Source organism: Ovis aries, chromosome 2 (assembly GCF_016772045.2).
Source record: "Ovis aries strain OAR_USU_Benz2616 breed Rambouillet chromosome 2, ARS-UI_Ramb_v3.0, whole genome shotgun sequence".
In the NCBI taxonomy this organism is placed as follows: Eukaryota; Metazoa; Chordata; class Mammalia; order Artiodactyla; family Bovidae; genus Ovis; species Ovis aries.
This window is the reverse complement of record NC_056055.1, coordinates 50,148,428-50,171,565: the sequence shown is the minus strand read 5'-3', so window position 1 is coordinate 50,171,565 and position 23,138 is coordinate 50,148,428. Positions and strand designations below refer to the sequence as shown.

Below are 23,138 nucleotides of genomic sequence, written 5' to 3'. Positions count from 1 at the left end.
TTTGTTTGTTTGTTTAAAAAAAAATCACCAGTTTAAGAAATGAAACATGACTATTACAGTTGACCCTGCCTGTCAGCAGCCCTTGTTTTTTACTTCCTCCCCTGGGGATACCAGCTGAATTTGGTATTTCTCATTCCTCTTCACTGCTTTATACTTTTACTATATTTGTGTCTATACAAAAACACTTTTACTATCTGTATATTTAAAAATAGAAATAATCAAAATACAGAAATGAATAGTATGTATAAAGTCGTTCAGTTGCCCAGTCTTATCTGACTCCTTGCAAACCCATGGACTGCAGCATGCCAGCCTCCCTGTCCCTCAGTATCTCCCAAAGTTTGCCCAAGTTCATGTCTATTGCATCGGTGATGCCATCCAGCCATCTCCTCCTCTGACGCCCTCATACTTACAGTAATACTTAAAGTAAAAACATAAATACTTAAAGTAATACTTATAGTAAAAACGTGAATAAAGTATAACTGAATGAATGTTTTAAAAATTTATATAAATCGTAAAATGTATTTTACGAAAAACAAAAGAAATGCAAAAAAGCACAGTGGCTGTCTGAGGAGGCCTTACAAATAGCTGTGAAAAGAAGACAAGTGAAAAGCAAAGGAGAAAAGGAAAGACATAGCCATTTGAATGCAGAGTTCCAAAGAATAGCAAGGAGAGGTAAGAAAGCCTTCCTCGGTGATCAGTGCAAAGAAATAGAGGAAAACAATAGAATGGGAAAGACTAGAGATCTCTCCAAGAAAATTAGATGTACCAAGGAAACATTTCATGCAATGATGGGCTCGATAAAGGACAGAAATGGTGGGGACCTAACAGAAGCAGAATATATTAAGAAGAGGTGGCAAAAATACACAGAAGAACTGTACAAAAAAGGGAGCTTCATGACCCAGATAATCATGATGGTGTGATCACACACCTAGAGCCAGACATCCTGGAATGTGAAGTCAAGTGGGCTTTAGGAAGCATCACTACGAACAAAGCTAGTGGAAGCAATGGAATTCCAGTTGAGGTATTTCAAATCCTGAATGATGATTCTGTGAACGTGCTGCACTCAACATGCCAGCAAATATGGAAAATGCAGCAGCAGCCACCGGACTGGAAAAGGTCAGTTTTCATTCCAGTCCCAAAGAAAGGCAATGCCAAAGAACGCTCAAACTGCCACACAGTTGCACTCATCTCACACGCTAGTAAAGTAATGCTCAAAATTCTCCAAGCCAAGCTTCAGCAGTACGTGAAACATGAACTTCCAGATGTTCAAGCTGGTTTTAGAAAAGGCAGAGGAACCAGAGATCAAATTGCGAACATCTGATGGATCATCAAAAAGCAAGAGAGTTCCAGAAAAACATCTATTGCTGTTTTATTGACTATGTCAAAGCCTTTGACTGTGTGGATCACATAAATTGTGGAAAATTCTGAAAGAGATGGGAATACCAGACCACCTGACCTGCCTCTTGGGAAACCTGTACGCAGGTCAGGAAGCAACAGTTAGAACTGGACATAGAACAACAGACTGGTTCCAAATAGGGAAAGGAGTACGTCAAGGCTGTATATTGTCACCCTGCTTATTTAACTTCTATGCAGAGTACATCATGAGAAATGCTGGGCTGGAAGAAGCACAAGCTGGAATCAAGATTGCCAGGATATCAATAACCTCAGATATGCATATGATACCACCCTTATGGCAGAAAGTGAAGAGGAACTGAAAAGCCTCTTGATGAAAGTGAAAGAGGAGAGTGAAAAAATTGGCTTAAAGCTCAACATTCAGAAAACGAAGATCATGGCATCTGGTCCCATCACTTCATGGGAAATAGATGGGGAAACAGTGTGAGACCTTTTTTGGGGGGGCTCCGAAATCACTGCAGATGGTGATTGCAGCCATGAAATAGAAGACGCTTACTCCTTGGAAGGAAAGTTATGAGCAATGTAGACAGCATATTAAAAAGCAGAGACATTACTATGCCAAGAAAGGTCCGTCTAGTCAAGGCTGTGGTTTTTGCAGTGGACATGTATGGATGTGAGAGTTGGACCGTGAAGAAAGCTGAGCACCAAAGAATTGATGCTTTTGAACTGTGGTGTTGGAGAAGACCCTTGAGAGTCCCTTGGACTGCAAGGAGATCCAGCCCATCCATCTTAAAGGAGATCAGTCCTGGGTGTTCATTGAAAGGTCTGATATTGAAGCTGAAATTCCAATACTTTGGCTGCCTCATGTGAAGAGCTGACTCATTTGAAAAGACCCTGATGCTGGAAAAGATTGAGGGCAGGAGGAGAAGGGGACAACAGAGGATGAGATGGTTGGATGGCATCATTGACTCAATGGACATGAGTTTGGGTGAACTCCAGGAGTTGGTGATGGACAGGGAGGCCTGGTGTGCTGCGGTTCATGGGGTTGCAAAGAGTTGGACATGACTGAGCGACTGAACTGAACTGAACTGAAAATGTATTGATTCTTCTGAAACATGCTTTTTCATTCCTTATGTTTGTGATGTAATCTGTTTTCCGTGCTATATAACAGTGTATTAATATGCCAACATTATCACTCCCTTCACCTGACAGTGATATTTAGCTTGCATCAAATTTTTTATTATAAACAGTGCTACCCTGAAACTTCCCATGCACATCTCACAGGGTGCATATATAGGAGTTGGATTTCTGGGTGTAGGGAGTTGCTCTCCAGAGTCACCCTCCCTTAATGTTGTAGCCCTTTGAAAGTTCTGACTTCTTGGGGGAGTCTCATGCCCTCCCTCCCCCTTGCCTAAGATTGCTTGGGTTTCAGTTTTCACATACTGTTCCAGTGCCTAATAATTGTTTTATTTTTCTTGCAAGCTCAGTTATGAATTTTAAGTGAAAGTGAAAGTGAAGTCGCTCAGTCGTGTCCGACTCTTTGCGACCCATGGACTGTAGCCTACCAGGCTTCTCTGTCCATGGGATTTTCCAGGCAAGAGTACTGGAGTGGGGTGCCATTTCCTTCTCCAGGGGATCTTCCCCACCCAGGGATTGAAACCGGGTCTCCCGCATTGTAGGCAGACGCTTTACTGTCTGAGCCACAGTTTTCTTAGTGTTCCCTAACTTTGGGCTTCCCAGGTGGCACAGTGGTAAAGAATCCACCTGCCAGTGAAGGAGATGCAGGTTTAATCCCTGGGCCAGGAAGACACCCTGGAAAAGGAAATGGCAATCCAATCCAGTGTTTGTGCCTGGAAAATTCCATGGACAGAGGAGCCTGGTGGGCTACCGTCCTTGGGGGTCAGAGTGGGACACTACAGTGGCATCATAACTTTGGACTAACTGTATGAACGTGGCTGTAGGCTAGAGGTTTGACCAGAGTATGTGGCACTTCAAAATACTACTAAATATTCTAATATTCTGAAAAGCCCGTGTGATCATTGTCTAGTCAGCAAACACCAATTCTGAAGAATCAGGATGTGGATGTTTAACAAGTATATAGAATTTTTGTGACCAGAGTTCAATATAGCTAGCTGTAGTGTTATTATTAATACAGGACTTGTATGTTTTTCTCATGGGCATGAGGACGTCATATTACACTTTCTGTTTCTCAGCTTTTTGTTTTCTCAGCTTACTGTCAAAGTCTGTCAATATGTTTGTTTGAAACGAAATCAAAACCAAATTTTAAACGGAAAAAAAATTGCAAAAGAATCAGATTCTGGCTTCAATATAGTTTGTATCTGTAAACTGATGTTAAAATGCTTTTACAATGCTATTTAGGAAGGCACAATTTGGTAGCTTCAATTTTTCACTTATAGCTTTTTCTAAACAAGAGCCCAAAAAACTGCCACCTTAATTTTTTTTTGCTTCAAGTACTTTTAAGCACTTCAAGGTTCAATATGAAGTGCAGGTAAAACCCTCTCATTTTCAAAATTACTAAGAGTAAACAATACACTGGATAGTGAGCAGAATATGAAAATGCAGGCTACTTCATCAAAAATTTTAAGGGATTTGTTATATTTTATCATATATTTATTTGTTTTTCAGAGGCAGGTTTTGGATTTTTGTGGTTGCTGTTTCTTTCTTTTCAGCTGCTGCTGCTTTTTTTTCTTTCTTTCTTTTTTTTTTTTTTTTTGATACCTAGTTTTCCCAGTTACTAAATTGCAAATCTGGGCTCAATTTCATTTTTCCTGCCTTTCCTTTGTTATAGTGGTTCTTAACCTAGGTGCAGAGACCTCTACTTACAGGGAGTGCCTGAATCCATCTACCATAATCATATCCATATTGGGTGTGTGTGTGTGTGTGTGTGTATGTGCATGATGTATTTTGGAGGGAAAGTATTCATAATTTTCATAAGATTCTGAAAGAAACCAACCCTAAGAAGGTAAGAATCATTGCTTTATCGAGTTTTAATACAACATAGCAACATTTTGATAACTTAATTGTACTGATTTTCCCTTTTAGTAAATCTTAATCATGACCACTTCAATAAAAGCATCAGTTTTGAAATAATTATTGTCATTAATGTGAATGTGTCTTAGAAAGTCGAGATCTGGGTATATGACTAAAAGTTATGTGCTTAGCTATAAACTTCAAAGCATGACTTGTTAAAAAGAACACAACATTATTTGAATTTTAAGGCTCTGTGCTGTCTAGTGTATAATATATAAATGCATAAATGCTTAATTTTTAAGCCTTTTATTTTGAAATAATTTCAGACTTAAAAAGTTGAAAAAATATTTCAGAGTTCCCATATACCTTTACCTTTTACCCACCATTGCCAAATGATAACATCTTGTATAACCATTATCAAAACCAGGAAATTAACACTGATACAATATTATTAACTAATCTGCAGAACATACTGATGTTCCCACATTGTCCTCCAAATGTCCTTTTTCTGGTCCTCCAAGTTGTATTTAGTTGTCCTATCTTAGTTTCCTCTAACCTGACAGTTGCTCAGTCATTGTTGTTTGTGGCCTTTTGAAGAATAGCAATATTTTGTAAAGTATCTCTCAACTTTAGTTTCTCCATGTCAGTTAGAACTGGGCATGGAACAACAGACTGGTTCCAAATAGGAAAAGGAGTACGTCAAGGCTGTATATTGTCACCCTGCTTATTTAACTTATATGCAGAGTACATCATGAGAAACGCTGGGCTAGAAGAAGCACAAGCTGGAATCAAGATTGCCAGGAGAAATATCAATAACCTCAGATATGCATATGACACCACCCTTATGGCAGAAAGTGAAGAGGAACTAAAAAGCCTCATGATGAAAGTGAAAGAGGAGAGTGAAAAAGTTGGCTTAAAGCTCAACGTTCAGAAAACTAAGATCATGGCATCTGGTCCCATCACTTCATGGGAAATAGATGGGAAACAGTGGAAACAGTGTCAGACTTTATTTTGGGGGGCTCCAAAATCACTGCAGATGGTGACTGCAGCCATGAAATTAAAAGACATTTACTCCTTGGAAGGAAAGTTATGACCAACCTAGATAGCGTATTGAAAAGCAGAGACATTACTTTGCCAACAAAGGTCCCTCTAGTCAAGGCTATGGTTTTTCCAGTGGTCATGTATGGATGTGAGAGTTGGACTGTGAGGAAAGCTGAGCACTTAAGAATTGATGCTTTTGAACTATGATGTTGGAGAAGACTCTTGAGAGTCCCTTGGACTGCAAGGAGATCCAACCAGTCCATTCTAAAGGAGATCATTCCTGGGTGTTCTTTGGAAGGAATGATGCTAAACCTGAAACTCCAGTACTTTGGCCACCTCATGCGAAGAGTTGACTCATTGGTAAAGACCCTGATGCTGGAAGGCATTGAGGGCAGGAGGAGAAGGGGACGACAGAGGATGAGATGGCTGGATGGCATCACCGACTTGATGGACGTGAGTTTGAGTAAACTCCAGGAGTTGGTGATGGACAGGGAGGCCTGGCGTGCTGATTCATGGGGTCTCAAAGAGTTGGACACGACTGAGCAACTGAACTGATAATCAGGTTATACCTTTTTGACAAATACTTTTTCACTGCATGCTCAAGTACTTTCTCATTGCATGCTCAAATACTTTAGATAAATATCTAGTATTATTTTTATTGCTATCAAATTGTGATTATCTACCTTTCAGGTAGCAGAGGTATTCATTCTCTTAATGACACATAGAAAGTTAGGGAAAGAAAGATGATTAATGAAAAGCAGATCCTGTGTTTAAGTGATGTATTTGCTCTTGACATTTCAACTTGTCTAACTTTAGCACATACATATTCTGAACTTATTCCATACATCCAGCCAACTTTATTCAATGCAGAGGCCATTACTCCCCATTTCCCTGTAGAAGTGATCAGCCTTCACTCTGCACCATCTTCCAGTCAATCTTCAATCACTGACACTTGACTTCTGCCCACACTCCATCAGAGAGCCTGTTCTTGTAAAAGCGTCTTTATTATGCAGTCAAATTAGTATCTTCCAGGTCTTATCTTTCCAAACCTCTTTGCATCAAATAGTGGTGAAACTTGAAATTCTCTTCTCACTAAAGTACCATATTATCAAATGCTAATCTTCCTTGTGATAGTCTAATGATTCTTTCTCTTATTTTTCACCCAAAACCTCCCTCCATCCCCACTTCTGAAATGTCACTGTCAGTGCCCCCAAGTCCTGTCTTGGCTTATCAGTCTTCTTGGCCTCTTTATCCTTCTGGGTAATCCTGTCTCGTAGTTTCAGGTACCATTTCAGCCCTAATGACTTCCAAATTCATTTTCCAGCCCCTGGTGAACTGTAGATTTAAGCAAAAAGCCAGCCTAATTGTTCATTTCACAGACTTTAAGTTCTCTGTGTCTGAAACCAAAATACTTTCTCCCCATCGTTACCTTTTTCCCATGTCTCTGTTTTAGTGGTACCTCCCTTTGTGCAGCCATTCAGGCTATTTCTTAAGAGTTATCTTTGAATCCTACATCTTCCTCAGCCCCGTAGTGTAACTTATCACCAAATGCTGCTGATTTTACATCTTTGTCAATTCTTGCCCAGATCACTGCAGTAACCACGCCAACTGTTTTCCTCTGCCTTCACCGTTGTCTTCCTCAAGTCAAGCTCTGTACCACTAAGATTGAGCAACCCAAAATGCAAATAGTAACACATCCAGTTTATGATGAGATTTACTGTTTCCACAGGACTACTTGTTGTTTGTTAAACATGACTGATCTCATTTAATGTTTGCAAAACCCTGTTATCCCTGTTTGTACTGATGAGGAAAGTAACTCAGCTAATAAGCAGGGTGATTGACATGTAACTGTCTGAGCCACCAGGGAAGCCGGAAACCAAATCTATCAGATCCCAAAGCCCTCATTAGCAATTTTATAAAGTTGACCACCTCATTCTTCTACTTAAGGCATGACATTGGCTTCTAATCTGCAGGGTAAAGTCTCAGTTCTTGAAGACATGTCTGGCTCTGCTGACCTTCCGTTTGCCTGTCTCCCAGCCTCACCTGTTGCCTTGGCTGGCCTCTCACTTGATGCTCTAATATAACCACAATGCTTGTAGTCACTACATGTGAGAAATATGTGTGTGCCTTTGCCCATCCTCTCCCCTCTATTTGAAATGTCACAGTTAGCCTCTAACTAGACTCCTACCAATCAATCTGGTTTACTCCCATTCATCATTTAAGGTCCAGCTCTGAAAGGACATAAACTTGTGAAATTTACAAAACTTCAGTTTGTGAAAAAGGAAATACACGTGACTAATAAATGTGATTATTTCTTAAAGTGACAAAAATTTACACAACTTAAATTATCCAAAGTGATTTGTTAGATAAGTCACAATGGATAGACTTAGGTAAAATTACATAGAAGACAAATGACATGAAATATTTTTATGAGACATTGTGTGGAAGGCTGTCAACTATGAAATAGTATCTACAAACATGTTGTAATTTGTAAATCTAATTATTGTGAATCATAGATAAAAGACTAGACAGATAACTGTAACCTATAGTAGATGAAGAGTGATTTTTATATCATTCTTTTTAAGTATCTAAATGTTCTATAGTATAGGCATTTTACTAAAATAAGAAAAGTAAATTTTGGTGAAAAAAGTACCAATTCTAGGCTTTCCTTCCTTCTGAAAGCTAGATCTAATATCTACCTCCTGCTGGGTCAGTTAACCACCCTGTGTGTTCTCATAATACCCCATGCATATCTTCATTATCACCCTTAGTGCAGTATAGTATGGCATGTATTTGTCTCCTCTCTCATAGCACTAGGAGCTTTTTGAGAAGGGGTGGTATATCTCTGTAGCCCAGTTATGCCTGGATATGGCAAGCATCCATACCAATGTATATATTTGGTATGTGAGCATGAATAAATGAATAGATTAAAAAATATTGTTCCATGGGACTGTTTGTGTTTATCATATCTTAAGAGGTTTAGAAATTTATGCTATTAATCAGGCATTACCTGGGGCAGTAGAAAAAGGCTTCACTTTTGGTGAATCTGACTTCAAGCTGAGAGTGACCCAGTTCTTGGCAGTCATCGTATTGAAAGCACCACCACCACGCTTGGGTAGCAGTTAGTGCAGTTGTAGATGTGAAATCTTAGCCCAGATAACCACCCCAGTGGGGTTGTATTTGGCCAATGTGAATATTTACCAGGCTTTTCTGATGGTGAAGAGAAAGCCTTTCAGCAGGTAAAGAATCCACCTGCAATGCAAGAGACACAGCAGACACAGTTTCAATCCCTGGTTCAGGAAGATCCCCTGGAGATGGGCATGACTCCAGTATTCTTGCCTAGAGAATCCCATGGACTGAGGAGCCTGGCGGGCTCCAGTCCCAAGAATCGTAAAGAGTTGGACAGCTGAGCAACTAAGCACAAACACACACAAATATTTAACAATGGCAAATACCACAGTGGTATTTTAGGGGCATCTTAGGGGAAACTGGGCTTCCCTGGTGGCTCAGACAGTAAAGTGTCTGCCTACAACATGGGAGACCCAAGTTCAATCCCTGGACCGGGAAGATCTCCTGGAGAAGGAAATGGCAACCCCACTCCAGCATTCTTGCCTGGAAAATCCCGTGGATGGACAAGCCTGGTAGGCTATGGGGTCACAAAGAGTCAGACACGACTGAGCGACTTCACTTCAGGGGAAACTGGGCATTTAAAGATACATCCAGAATCTCATATTGTGATGTTGCCATTTGACCACAGGTTGGTAATTATTCAGTATTCTTGGGCTTCCCTGTTGGCTCAGATGGTAAAGAATCTGCCTGCAATGAGGGAGACCTGGGTTTGATCCCTGGGTTGGGAAGATCCCCTGGAGGAGGACATGGCAACCCACTCTAGTATTCTTGGGCTTCCCTGGTAGTTCAGCTGGTAAAGAACCCATCTGCAATGTAGGAGACCTTGGTTCAGTTCCTGGATGGGGAAGATCCCCTGGAGAAAGGATAGGCTACTCACTGCAGTATTCTGGGACTTCCCTAGTGGCTAGATAGTAAAGAATCCACCTGCAATGTGGGAGACCTGACTTTCTTGGTTCCAATTTTTAGTTATGCCAAATGATACAAATTATCATTGGGCTTTCTGACTAGGCTACAAAATAGCAAAATATGTTTTAAAAATATATAGTATTTACCTACTACAAGTGAAATTCTGTCTCTGAATTCTATTAATTTCCTAATTACTGAGACACAGTAGTTTTTCTGTCCCTCATGTGCTAATATTTTGCAGAACTGCATCTTATACTCAACATCATATAATGATATACCAAATTGTTTTATAATCATTGGTGTCCTAGAGTTGCAAACATAGTAATTATTACTATATTTATGAATTAACAGCAAGATGTCAATTCTACTGTAAAAGAATATCTATTTGGGAAACAAGTACATTTCAAAATAAGAGAAAATTTAACCAGCATATAGTCTTTGTTGTTTTTTATAATGCATTTTAGAGTTGTATGGAATGAAATTGAACAGAACCATTTTGGCCTGTTGGATATGCTAATAAATCAGCCAACACTTGTCTCTCCACAGATCACAAATGTGCACAGCAGCCGGGCCCTTGACGTTCAGTTCCTGGACGCTGGCACTGTGACGTCTGTAAAAGTGTCCGAGCTCAGGGAAATCCCCCCTCGGTTTCTCCAAGAAATGATCTCAGTGCCACCTCAGGTACTGTATGTACAGCCTGGGAGACTAACTGGAGGGAATTTGAACGCATTCATAATCACATTGTGAGATGCTCTCTCAGGTTTTGATAATGATTGAGCTTACAGCAAAGCTGGAAATAATCCAAATGTGGAGTGGCCAACTGGATTTCAGATGTAAAATTTTGCTTAGACAAGGCTGCCAGTCAGACTTAGAGAATGTTGTTTGATAAATGTTTTTTCAAGCATGTTGAGTCATCAGGCTATATTGTCCAGTTAGAGATTCTATTTTAATAATTAGATGACTGTGCTGGCCTTCTACACAGTTTCAGGATATTTTATGTCAATATTTACTTCCAGAGTTCTTAATTAAGTAACCTGTCTTGGATATGTTTATATTTAACCTTTTCCACATAGATTTCGGGGGCTTGCCTGATAGCTCAGTTGATAAAGATTCCGCCTGCAATGCAGGAGTCCCTGGTTCGATTCCTGGGTTGGGAAGATCCACTGGAGAAGGGATAGGCTACTCACTCCAGTATTCTTGGGCTTCCCTTGTGGCTCTGCTGGTAAAGAATCCACCTGCAATGCAGGAGACCTGGGTTTTATCCCTGGGTTGGGAAGATTCCCTGGAGAAGTATTCTGGCCTAGAGAATTCCACTGACCATATAGTCCACAGGGTCGCAAAGGGTCAGACATTACCAAGCGACCTTCACTTCATTTCCATAGATTTCAGTGAAAAGATTAACTATAGTCTATCATTCCTCTCTTGATAGAAATCCAGATGATAAGAAGTTTGAACACCTCTGACCTCTGTACCCCTTGTTAGAACACCCATCCAGGGCCAGCCTTACCTAGGAAAGGTTCCCAGGGCTGGAGGGGAAGGGGGATCTGTCCTACTGCTTCTGAGTGTCTGAAGGTTATGCAAAGTGTACCTTCTTGGTAAAAGCCACTATAAGTTTTTCTATTAACCTTACTGAATTTGTTGTTTGATAATTGTGAAGTTGGGAGAACCTTTATAACCAGCTAGGCCAAGCCTCTGGCTAACAGCATCTCCCTAAGAGGTTGAGAGTAGCAAACGGATGGCCTTTGGCCAAGGCTGATCCATGAATATTGAATCTGAGCTGTTGGCTCGTATAGTGTTTTAAAATGTGAGTTAGTCGTTTGCTTCTATCTTCTGAAACTAGAAAATGTGACTCTACTGAGCAGTCCCTTTTATAGGACAGCACTCTAAGGGAGCTTGGGAGTGCTGTTCTCTGTAGGGGAGGGTGCAAGCTCTCCAGTGCCCAGGCCCCAGCCAGCCTGCCTCACTCCCTCATGCCTACTAGGTAGCGTCTGGTCTCAGTGACCACCCCACACAAAAAGGAGCTTCATCCAAGGGGCACAGTGGGAGACTGGGGGCCCTCAAGGGTGAAGAAAGGTGTGACAGTGAGCGTGGGGCTCAGAAAGGAAAGGAGGAATGTAAGAATCCTGGAAGTAAATTTGATCTCCTTCACAAAATTGCCTCCATCAATTCAAAGGCTCCCATGAGACTGGAGGGAGTCCCTGGGGTTATCTTTTCCTACCTGAGGTAGACATTCTCCAGAAGCTTGTGCAGTGATGGTGGGAGCTAGAAAGCATCAGGGAAAATGAGGCTTTTAGGTATCGACAGGTTTCAGTTTTTCTTAGCCTTCTTAATTCTCATAACAACCTCGTTCAAAAGTGAAAGTGGCTCAGTCTTGTCCGACTCTTTGCAACCCTATGGGCTGTAGGCCATGGAATTCTCCAGGCCGGAATACTGGAGTGGGTAGCCTTTCCCTTCTCCAGGGGAATCTTCCCAACCCAGGGATAGAACCTAGGTCTCCCACATTGCAGGTGGATTCTCTACCAGCTAAGCCACAAGGGAAGCCCTCCTTCAAATAAGTGAGCACGAGTGCCTGGGGTACTCTAGAAATGCTTTATGCAGCAGTAAATCTCCACGAAGAGTTCAACAGTGAGTCAGATTTCCTCCAAATGACACTTCATTTTTTTTTTTTAAGTTGGACTTAGAGGAAGGATTTCAATATAAGTCCTAATCTTGTTTTCATGACCTTGTGACCTCACTTACACAGGTTAGTATGTCTGAGTCTGTTTCACCATCTGTGAAATCAGATGGCAACACTAGCCGGCCAGTATTATAGTATTGTATTGTAAGGTGAGAAGTCCGTACCTTTATAACCCTGGCTCATAGGAATAAAGATAATGGTAGTAATATAAATAGGAACACAGACGCTCCAGCCCAAGAGCTGTGATTGTCACTATTAGCTGTTGCTTGCTTTCTATCTTGGTAACATTTGACTTGTATGAAAATAATATTGACATTACTCTCAAGTACCTATTTTAAGATGGTGTGCCCTCTTCCATTGTGTTTTATTTTCAGGCTATCAAGTGCTGTTTAGCAGATCTTCCGCAATCTATTGGCATGTGGACCCCTGATGCTGTGCTTTGGCTAAGAGATTCTGTTTTGAATTGCTCAGACTGTAGCATTAAGGTTAGTTATCTTAGTGGTCTTGATAAACGGGAGCTTGTCAGCCAAAAGGACTCATTTGGTTTTTGTGAAAGAATTTTATCTTTCTGTAAATTGATGCTTTCACATCTGACACACTTTTGTAGTTAGGAAATTGATTACATGTGTAGCTATGAGACATTTCATGGTTTAATTTTTATTTAAGAATTTATCCTGTATCTGCAGTATTATGTTTAAACCTTTTATATAACTTTTTGATTATTAATAAAGTAGCAGATAGTTTTCAGCTCTTAAATTTGCTCCATGATAAGGAATTAAGTACCCAACAAAGGACCACAATCTCTCTCTTTTTTCATTAAGATTTATTTACTTATGTTTATTTTTTTGGCTGTGTTGGGTCTTCATGCTGCATGAGCTTTTCTGTAGTTGTGGAGAGCAGGGGCTACTTTCTTGTTGCGGAGCGAGGACTCTAGTGCACTGGTTCAGCAGTTGAGGCACGTGAACGTAGTTGCTCTACAGCACATGGGATCTTCCCAGACCAGGGATTGAACTGATGTCCCTTGCATTACAAGGTGGATTCTTAATCACGGGACCACTAGAGAAGCCCTGGGCCATATATTTCTTGATAAATGTTTCTTTAAAGGCCATTTAAGTAAGTCCTGTGTGTCTTTTTTTTCCTAAAGTAAAATGAATTATAAACAAATTTTGCTTATAATCTTGGTTTTTTGTCTCTTTCCTGCTGCTGCTGCTAAGTTGCTTCAGTCGTGTCTGACTCTGTGCGACCCCATAGACGCAGCCCACCAGGCTCCCCCATCCCTGGGATTCTCTAGGCAAGAATACTGGAGTGGGTTGCCATTTCCTTCTCCAGTGCATGAAAGTGAAAAGTGAAAGTCAAGTCGCTCAGTCGTGTCCGACTCTTAGCAACCCCATGGACTGCAGCCTACCAGGCTCCTCTATCCATGGGATTTTCCAGGCAAGAGTACTGGAGTGGGGAGCCATTAAACTTATATAAACTGCTTGCTTTCTTTCACTAATATGTTTCTTTTTCATACTCTTCAATCTTTATATCAAAAACACTGTTCATATTTCTAAGAATAGAAATATAACATTAAAAAAAAGAAATGTAAGATAGTATTTCTCTATTTTAACTAATGTAAATAGTGTTATAATTTTATACAAGCATGTAAGAGTTAACAGTGAAATGTCCTTGAGAAATCTCTTCATGAGATTTCAGTTATTCTAGCCCACACTGATTTTCCTGTCTTCATTCTCCTCTAGGGCTTATCATAGACAGTCACACAGTTATGCACCATTTTGTATTCTTCAGTTGCCACATGAATATTGTTTTCTCAGCTACATTTTCAGCTCCTAAAGCCAGGGTATTGGTCAATAAAAATGTTTTTAGAGGTTGATGGTTGAAATAGTGTTTCTGTGCCATTAATATCAAAATGAATTAACAGTCAGTACTTCATTAACCCTCCAAAAGATGAATTTAAATTGACTCCTCTTGCTACAAGGAAAACTTTTAAAGTAAATGACTTTAGAAGGATTGCCATGTTGGTGTTTCCTTGTCTTCATGTCTGTGTTCCTGCCTTTCATTTCTTAGCCCAGTTTGATAAAAGATAGAAGTATCTCATTTTTGTTGTTCCTAAGATAAACCAGAGGAGCTGGTGAGAAGAATTAACAGACACCCAGCCCTCGGGGGCACACAGCAGCCTAGTCCCAGTTACCAGCGTGTGGGGCTTCTGTACAGACTCTCCCACTGCCAACAGAAGAATGTAGACAGGTCGTCGGAGGTCTCCTGGGCAAAAGGTGCAAAATGGCGACTAATTTTGGCCTACGCAATGGAGCTTTCTTCCTCTTTTTCTCCCAAGGCCCCTCTCCTCTTATGTAACTAGGGAAGAGGAAGAGGGGTGAGAACAGATATTAGGACCAAATAAGGAATTTGGACCCAGGGTCCCAAAAGATATGGTGAAAGGCAAAGCTTTTTCCTTCCCCTCCCTGTCTGAGGGTACACCAGCACTAAGCAGAATGCTTATAGGATGTTTTGCTATTTGTGTTGTTTTTATTGTTGAAGTTGGATGATGAACACATGGGAATTCACCATGATATTCTTTCTACTTGGAGTGTTTTAACATATCACTAATTTTAAAAAATTAGTCATGGTAATTGGACTCAGACCTTTAGTAAGTCTTAGGTATTTTCAGTTTTTAGAGGTTAGTAAATTTTCCGTTTCTACAAGGTGCTGCTGGTTTCTAGACTGCTTGGACCTACAAGCTTATTCTTTGCTGCAGCTGTGATAGACAACTCATCTGACCTTAAATAAACTGATTTTTAGCAAGTTGGGTTTTTTGCAGAGTGCTGTTTTTTAATATTTAAAGTTAACGTAATGACCTCTAGGAATCCAGCATGAACTTGGATTTCTTAAATTGGTGTTTTGTGTTTTCCAAAGGTTACAAAAGTGGATGAAACCAGAGGTATAGCACATATTTATTTATTCACCCCCAAGAACTTCCCCGATCCTCACCGCAGTATCAATCGCCAGATTACAAACGCAGACTTATGGAAACATCAGAAGGATGTGTTTCTGAGTGCCATATCCAGTGGAGCCAGCTCCCCCAACACCAAAAGTGCAAACACCCCCATTTTGGGCAACACTGGAGAGAATTTCAGAAAGAGCCTGACGGATGTCCTCAAGAAGTCTGTGGTCAACCACCCCAGCTCTTTCTTTACAAAGGAACTGCCACCTCCTGTCCACTTATCCAAGCCAGGAGAACACATGGATGTGTATGTGCCTGTGGCCTGTCACCCCGGCTACTTTGTCATCCAGCCATGGCAGGAGATACACAAGCTGGAAGTTCTGATGGAAGAGATGATTCTGTATTACAGTGTGTCTGAGGAGCGCCACGTGGCAGTGGAGAAAGACCAAGTGTATGCTGCCAAAGTGGAAAATAAGTAGGTCCTTAGACAGAGCCTTCTATTCTCCTCCTAAGAAAAATCTGTAGAATGATACCAAGAGCCCTTAATCCCTGCAGGGGGACTTGTGTTAGTTCCCCATTCATGCCCGACTCTTTGGGATCCCGTGGACTGCAGCCCACCTGGCTCCTCACTCCATGGGATTTTCCAGGCAAGCATACTGGAGTGCCATTTGGAACTACACAAATGGGTATTCTGAATGTGAAACAAGACCAGTGAATTATGTGATTTTCTAATATTTAAAATGATGTTGTTTAGCTGAAAATTGAATGATCATGTTCCTGTTAAAACCTAATTATATCAGAAGTGAAGGTTTAAACATTTTTTCTACTTTCCTGTGAGAAAAAATATTTGGTATTTATATTTACTATTTAGGAAATAATGTTTTTTATGGATGACTTTTAAATTTTAAAAATAAGATATTTACTGGAGAAAATTTAGAAAATCCAAAAAAGTATAAGAAAACAAGATCAGCCAACCAGCATAACCCCTATTAAACTACTTATGTATTTCTTCTAGGTTTTTTTCATATACGTATTTCTACAATCAGTATATTACTATATGTAATTTCATACCTACTTTTTTCATTTTAATATAATTCTGTGAACCGTTTTTCACGTGATACCATTTCTTCATAAACATTTTTCATGGCTAAATATTCTATCATAAAGAGAAATCACAATTTACTTACCATTTTCTTTTTTATAGGTTTTTTTTCCTCCCAGACTTTTCACTGTTGTAAATAATGTTGAACTGAAATCTTTGTTCAACTCTCTGGTTATTTATAGGATAGATTCCTAGAAGAGAAATCCCTTGTTTAAAGATTACAGGATTTTTGATATAGGCAGTTGGTTGCTTCCTAGAGAGCTTTTGCCACCTTTATAAGGTACAGACAGCAATGCATATTTCACTGCTCTTTAGCCGTTGTGTTTCCCTGGTGGCTCAGATGGTAAAGGGTCTACCTACAGAGTGGGAGACCCAGGTTCAGTCCCTGGGTCGGAAAGATCCCCTGGAGAAGGAAATGGGAACCCATCCCAGTATCCTTGCTTGGAAAATCCCATGGACGGAGGACCCTGGTAGGCTACAGTCCATGGGGTCACATAGAGTTGGACATGACTGAGTGACTTCACTTTCTTTCTTAGCCATTGGACAGTGAGGCTTTGTTTAATACTTTCAGTCTGTTTTCTCATGTTTGCACATTTGGATCCACACAAAGAACTGTCTCTCCCCCTACCCTTCCTGACCCAGCATACACACAGGCACATACCCCTAAACTCAGTTTAAAAAAGATCAACTGCTTATTTTTTCTAGAAAGTACTTTCATTCATTCTTACAGTAAATACCTTAACCATAGGCATTTATAGAATTTTGTTGTTTTTGTGGGGGGAAAAAAAATTTTAACTCAAAATTGAAAAGTATAATAGTCTCATTCTGAAGAGCATTCAAGTTATATGTCACAGCTTTTCATCTTTAAAAAAATATTTTTACTATGTCATGTTATTTACAGTCATAAGCATAAATGGGTTTCAATACAGGAACATAGTATAAATTTACCCTTCAGAATTGCTGTTGGATAGTTTAGTCACAGTTAAAGCTAAACTGATGCTAACTCTTATCTGAGGAGCAGATTAATGGTGACTAGTGGTGAGTAGGTCCCGCTGGAGCGAAGGGTCCTATGAAGAATACCCAAACACTGGAGACTGTATTCAGGACTTCAGACTCCACCCCGACACCTCTTTGGGTCTGACAGCTCTGCTGAGTCAGGACTCTTGGGTTAGATCAGTTAACTTGTCTTAGATAACCAAGGGATGCCTTATCTGTACGAAGAGATTGTCTAATATTTTTTGAAACTTTACAAACTGAATCCATTTAAAGTGCTTAGAGCTTCTATCTTGCTTACAACCCAGGACTATTTATTAAATTGCTCTCAGCTCTGGCAAGTTAAGACTTAGGAATTTCACGTATACTTTCGATTACAGTGGTTTCCAAAGTTACCACAATATAGGAATAACCTAGACAACTTATTAAAAATGCAGGCTCCCCTTCCTCACCCCTGGACTGCTGAGTCAGAATCTCTTGACAGTGGAACCCCAGAATCTGTTTTAAGTAAACTCTCCAGGTGATCCGCATGCAGCCTTGTACTAAAATTGGTAATGTCGTCAAAACTGAAGCCTTATTTAAGCTGTTAGTTTTGAAAGTTGAAAGCTAAATAGAAATGCAATATGTAGGTTTTTCTGATGGTTCTCTCCTCACTGCTCTGTACCTCTTTTTATAGACTGAAAGCACAGACCACTGTCAGTCATTTGCCTGGTACAGCTTAAAGACAGTGTTATTGGTGGAAGCCAAATGTTTTTATCTCCTTTTATACTTACACAAATCAGCAGCCTGCACCAAACTGGTATTTCCATGAATGGAAATTTCTCTTCAGATTAATCTGTCTTATTTGCACAGCTTATCTTCATTTGAATAATACTTATGATAATGGCTACCATTTGCCAAGTGCCTGTTATATGCCAAATGAATGTGTTAGGTACTTAAAATGTATTATTTCTTCAAGTAAATTAAAACTAAACATTACGAATGAGGTGACTGAGGCACAGAGAGGTTAAATGAAGAGCCTGGAGTGACATGATGGGAAAATGACCCAGATGGACACCAGCTCAGGTCTGTTTGGCCCCCAAAGCTCATGTACTTTTTATGATACCTTTTTGTGTCCCTATTGTCTCTGTGGTTCATGGATTATTGCTTGCTGCACTTTGGGCTTATCTGAAGGCTTCTGGAGTTCATCCCAGAAACTCAATCACATAGAATGTTTGAAGTCAGTCTATGTAGCTTTCTTCTGGCGTTCATGCTACAGCATCTGTGTGTGGGTTCCTGTACCTGTTTTTGCCCAGTGTGCTCTGGCTGGAGAATTGGCTGCTCCAGCCAGCCCCCGCCCAGCATGTGTTGCAGTGATGAGGCTGCTGTTCCACTGGGCTTGTGGCTGATGATCTTGTTTCAGGAGTGGCTGGGTCTGCTGCCCAAGGCAGAGCCTGACCCACACCTTTCAGGAGCAGAGACACTTACATTTTAGACATTATCGACAGTCATCCTTTTCTTAGTATAATAATACTCTTTAATCATGTAATCAAGACATAGGACTTTAAAATGATCCTTCATACCTAAACTTTGAAGTCTAGGTTTTTCTCATTTTGATTGAGATGATGTAGGTCCAGAGGAGGAACATATATTCATGTGAATTTCTTTCTCACATCTTGAACTTGAGGTCGGAAATCATACTCTTCTTCCTCCCTCCCCCTACCCCCACACACTCTGTGCTTTCCTATCCTTTATAGGTTCTTTATTTTAGGGGGATTAAATTTTGTGTTTCGCGTTATCTCGGGTTTGTAATTCCTTACTTGGCAAAATTAAAATGATCAATCAGTGTTCAAAACTTCTTGTCCTCTTTTCCCAGCCTGGCTTCCCAGTCTGACTGTCTCTTCCATTCCTCCACACTCCACTTTCCAGCTGCAGAGTAGCCATCTCACTGCTCCACCCTGCCCTGCACAGTCTTCTATGTTTTTGTTTTTTTCCTCCTGCGTGTCCTCAGCCAGCCCTGGCTTGCTTTCCTCTTTCTTGCTTTCCTCTTTCTATCTTTCACACATGGCATCACTAAGTTGCGTCCGACTCTTTGCAACCTATGAACTGTAGCCCACCAGACTCGTCTGTGCATGGGATGTTTCAAGCAAGAATACTGGAGTGGGTTGCCATTTCCTCCTCCAGGGGATCTTCCCCATCCAGGGATTGAACCCACGTCTCCAGTGTCTCCTGTACTGGCAGGTGGGTTCTCTACCACTGAGCCACCTGGAAAGCCCACCACACATGGACCTTGTTCCAAATGTGTGGCCATCTCCTGTCTCCCCATCGGAGTGAAGGAATCCATTAGCCTTGTCCTGGTTGTCCTCCATGCCACTGTTTTCCTCCTGCTTAGAGGTGGTTCTCCTTTATCAGCTCCATGAGGCTTGTAAAAGGGTATTGAGTGAACAAATTCCATCAAATGAGCCAGTGGCAAAACAGAGAATAGTAACCTCTGGAAAAAGAAGAAGCAGTCTCCTAAAAACTTCTATAACAATACAGTTTTATATTTTGATGAACAACATTTATATTAATTTTTCTTTTTATAAAAAAAAGTGTTGCCCTTAAAGCAAGTGTTGACTTTGTTTTTCTTCTCTTTTAATCCAATGCACATCTAGGTGGCACAGGGTGCTTTTAAAAGGAATCCTGACCAATGGACTGGTGTCCGTGTACGAGCTGGACTACGGCAAACATGAATTAGTCAACATGAGAAAAGTGCAGCCCCTGGCGGACATGTTCCGCAAGCTGCCGTTCCAAGCAGTCACTGCTCAATTAGCAGGTAAGTTCTGGGGAGTCTGAACATCATTGTTTTCCAGTGGATTGTTGAACATTTGGGTTGTTTATGCTTTTACTGTAGAGTTAAGAAAAAGCCCACAGCTACATATACTAGCCAAAGTAAACAGATGGAAACAATGAAACAACCAACAGGAGGAGAACATTGCATGATTAATATTTCATAATTTATTACGTAAATTATAATGTATTTACAAAATGGACTTTCAGAATTATGAAACATTCGTGGCTTGTAGAGTATGACCATTTTCATGGCCAATATTTGCATTGCAGCTAACAGCACAGAAGTGTGTGATTTTAGCACATTCACTCTCAGCCCATTGACTCTCATAAAATCTGAGGTGCTAAACTAATAGGCATAGAGTGGTACTTCTTTATGATAGTGTCTGATGAGGTTCGTTTTATCTTCTACGAAAGCAGTGCAAGTGTTGGTGGCCCCTCCATGTGCCCTCTACCAGCAGTTAACATGGGTGCCTAGCTGAAGCTCTACCCAGACAGCTGGCAGCATTAACAGAGGGTCTAGAGGTCAAGAGGGCTGAGGGGTGCTGACATCTCCAAGCATCTGGGCTGTGTGTCCTGCTGCACTGGGAGTTGGGGGGAGTGACGACCACATGTGCCACCCTCACTCTTTGCCCCCGACTCGCCCCATATGCTTAGTAGTGGCAGAACTAACTTGATCTCAGAAATGAGAGCAATTGTGTATCTAAATTCTTATTGACAGCTTTTATGAAAGAGATAGGGATAGATGGACAGAGATGGTCTTATTTGCCAGTTTCTTTGTCTCCTCCTAGACTTCAAACGAAACTCTCATGGTGGGCAGATGTGAACCAAAACTGGCATCTTATGCATGGCATGGCTACCATTGATCTGCTCTGAACTCAAAGTTCTAGATAACTAATGGTTGCATTTTTCATTTTCCCTTTCTAATGTTCAGGTTTTGCTGTCAACACCTGTTGTTAAACATGACAGTCAAACCTTCCAGTGAGCGTGTCTCTGTGAGTGAGGGGTGCATGGCACCGTCATCCCCACCCCCAGCTTTGTGGTCACAGTCACTGGTGCTGCTTGTGCAGGGGACTCTACAGCCACTTCTTGTCACTGAATTCGAACCATGCTGGGAGGTTTAGGCTCTGTTACCACCACTGAAGCAATGATTTACAGACTATTCTAGCCTTCCCTCATCAGAAGTTCTTAATAATATAATCCAAGAGGTTAGCCCACTCACTGATAGGTCTTTAAAATTATATATGAAACTCCCATACCTTCATCACTATGGGGCATAATTTATAGTTTATCTAATCTAGCATAAGTGAACTTAATTTTTATTGGCTTAATAGTATTTCTTGAAAAATACATAATTCTAGTCTCAGTTTTGTTTTAAAACCTAATTCAGAATTCTCTAACTTAAGCTCTCAAGTTTAAAAGTCATGAGGATTTATTAATAGATATGCATGAGATTTTAAATTCATCTGGTCCAACCATTTTGTGAGAAGTAAACTGAGGCCTGAAGGATTAGCTGGTTTCCCTAAGATCATATCATTGCATAGAGGAAGGGCTAGGAATAGTAACTGAATCTCTAGACTTTCATTCCAGTGCTTTTACCATGATGATGTATGTGACTTTAAACACTGGAAGTGTATTGATTCTTCTTTTTTTTTTTTTAACTCTATCTGGTTCATCAGAAAAAAATATGTGACTAAGAGAAATGTCATTGATATATTTTTCTCATCATCAATCTGTTATCTACATATACTTAAGGAAAATGGGCAGTCTTTATTATAACTTCATTTTATAACATTCAGATGAAATTTGTGTCTGTAATTGAAGGTTTACAGAAGTAACCCCATTCGGAATAGAAAAACTGTAAGCAAGACTATTTTGAGATTGCTTGGCATCTCTGTTTTCAGTTAGGCAAGTCTAACCTGGTATGCTAAAGCTACTTTGCAACTGACTAAATAGTTTTCCATTATAACAGATCAAAGAAAGGCTCATTTGACCCTTCATTGATCTTCGAATCCTTGTCTTTCTCTTAGGAGTGAAGTGTAACCAGTGGTCTGAGGAGGCTTCGATGGTGTTTCGAAATCATGTGGAGAAGAGACCTCTGGTGGCACTGGTGCAGACAGTTATAGAAAACACTAACCCTTGGGACCGGAAAGTAGTGGTCTATTTAGTGGACACATCGTTGCCGGACACCGATATCTGGATTCATGATTTTATGTCAGAGTATCTGGTAGAGCTTTCAAAGGTCAATTAATCACTGATTGTGAGTCCTTGACAACTAATTCAGATTTTTTAGCAATAACAAAAATGTAGTAGGCTTTTAAAAAAAAATTACCTCTGCTACATGGCTTTGACTGCTGTGGGAAGTTGAAAAGAATATGCTTATTTTTTATTTTAAGCTTATGTTTGATGAAAGATATTTAACAAGTTTTGTCTTAATGGAGTTGACTTTCAAAGAGAATTGCACTTGAATTACTACTATAATATTAGAATTAAAATGTTTATCAATACAAAAACTGATTATCTTACAATTTCTCGGCTTTCTGATCTTAAAGGTCCCTTTCCCTTTCCTGTTCATGTTTTCTTCCTTGTTGTGCTCAGTTCTTCTCCAGTTAGCTTGAGAATTTCATGGTTTAACCCTGCCCTAGTCTGGTGGTGGGTCCCAAAGCAGGTGGTCACCACACCATGTGAAGTCTCTCCCAAGTCTTCAGCACATCCCTCACCCCAGATCACCCCAAATCTCGAGTAACTTCTCATTGCCCAGAGAGTGTGGACCAAGAACCCAGGCCTTCTACCATCTCCCTGCCCAACCTCACTATCCACTGCCTCTCCCTGCACCAGTCACACTGAACCTTCATCTAGTTCCCAAACCCCAAGCATGCTCATCCAGAACTGCTGATGTTCTAAAATAAGTCTTCCTCCCCTCCAGACCACTGCTGCTGTCTTCCCTCAGCCTGCAACTCATTTTGTCTCCACCATTCTTGTCTGTCGGGTATCCTCCCTGACTTCCCAGGCTTATCTGGTTCCACTCCCTGATTCCCCTCCTACTGCATTGTACTTCCAACTCTGCCTCTCATAGTGCCCAGACCTCCCTGAGCTTCCATATCAATAGTTGTCTGCACCAATCACTCCGAATAGATTGTGAGCACATTGAGGGAGGGAGGGGGGGAGGGAGGGAAGTATCTTAGTCATCTGTCCAG

General features: G+C 40.6%; 1 protein-coding gene across 6 annotated transcripts in view; it reads left to right on the top strand.

Annotated features, from left to right (window-relative positions):
• TDRD7 (tudor domain containing 7) overlaps window positions 1-22,454 on the top strand; it is a 114,301-nt gene extending 91,847 nt beyond the window's left edge. For 5 of the 6 annotated variants that reach the window (XM_060409281.1, XM_042243222.2, XM_012120728.5 and 2 more), the window contains 5 exons: window positions 9,967-10,101; window positions 12,472-12,582; window positions 15,011-15,513; window positions 19,767-19,927; window positions 21,972-22,454. In XM_060409281.1, the coding sequence (XP_060265264.1) occupies window positions 9,967-10,101; window positions 12,472-12,582; window positions 15,011-15,513; window positions 19,767-19,927; window positions 21,972-22,192 (1,131 nt within the window). In that variant the 3' untranslated portion in view covers window positions 22,193-22,454. The remainder of the gene's footprint in view (window positions 1-9,966; window positions 10,102-12,471; window positions 12,583-15,010; window positions 15,514-19,766; window positions 19,928-21,971) is intronic. The other variant, XM_042243221.2, reaches the window with a different exon arrangement.
• Window positions 22,455-23,138: the final 684 nt, after the last annotated feature.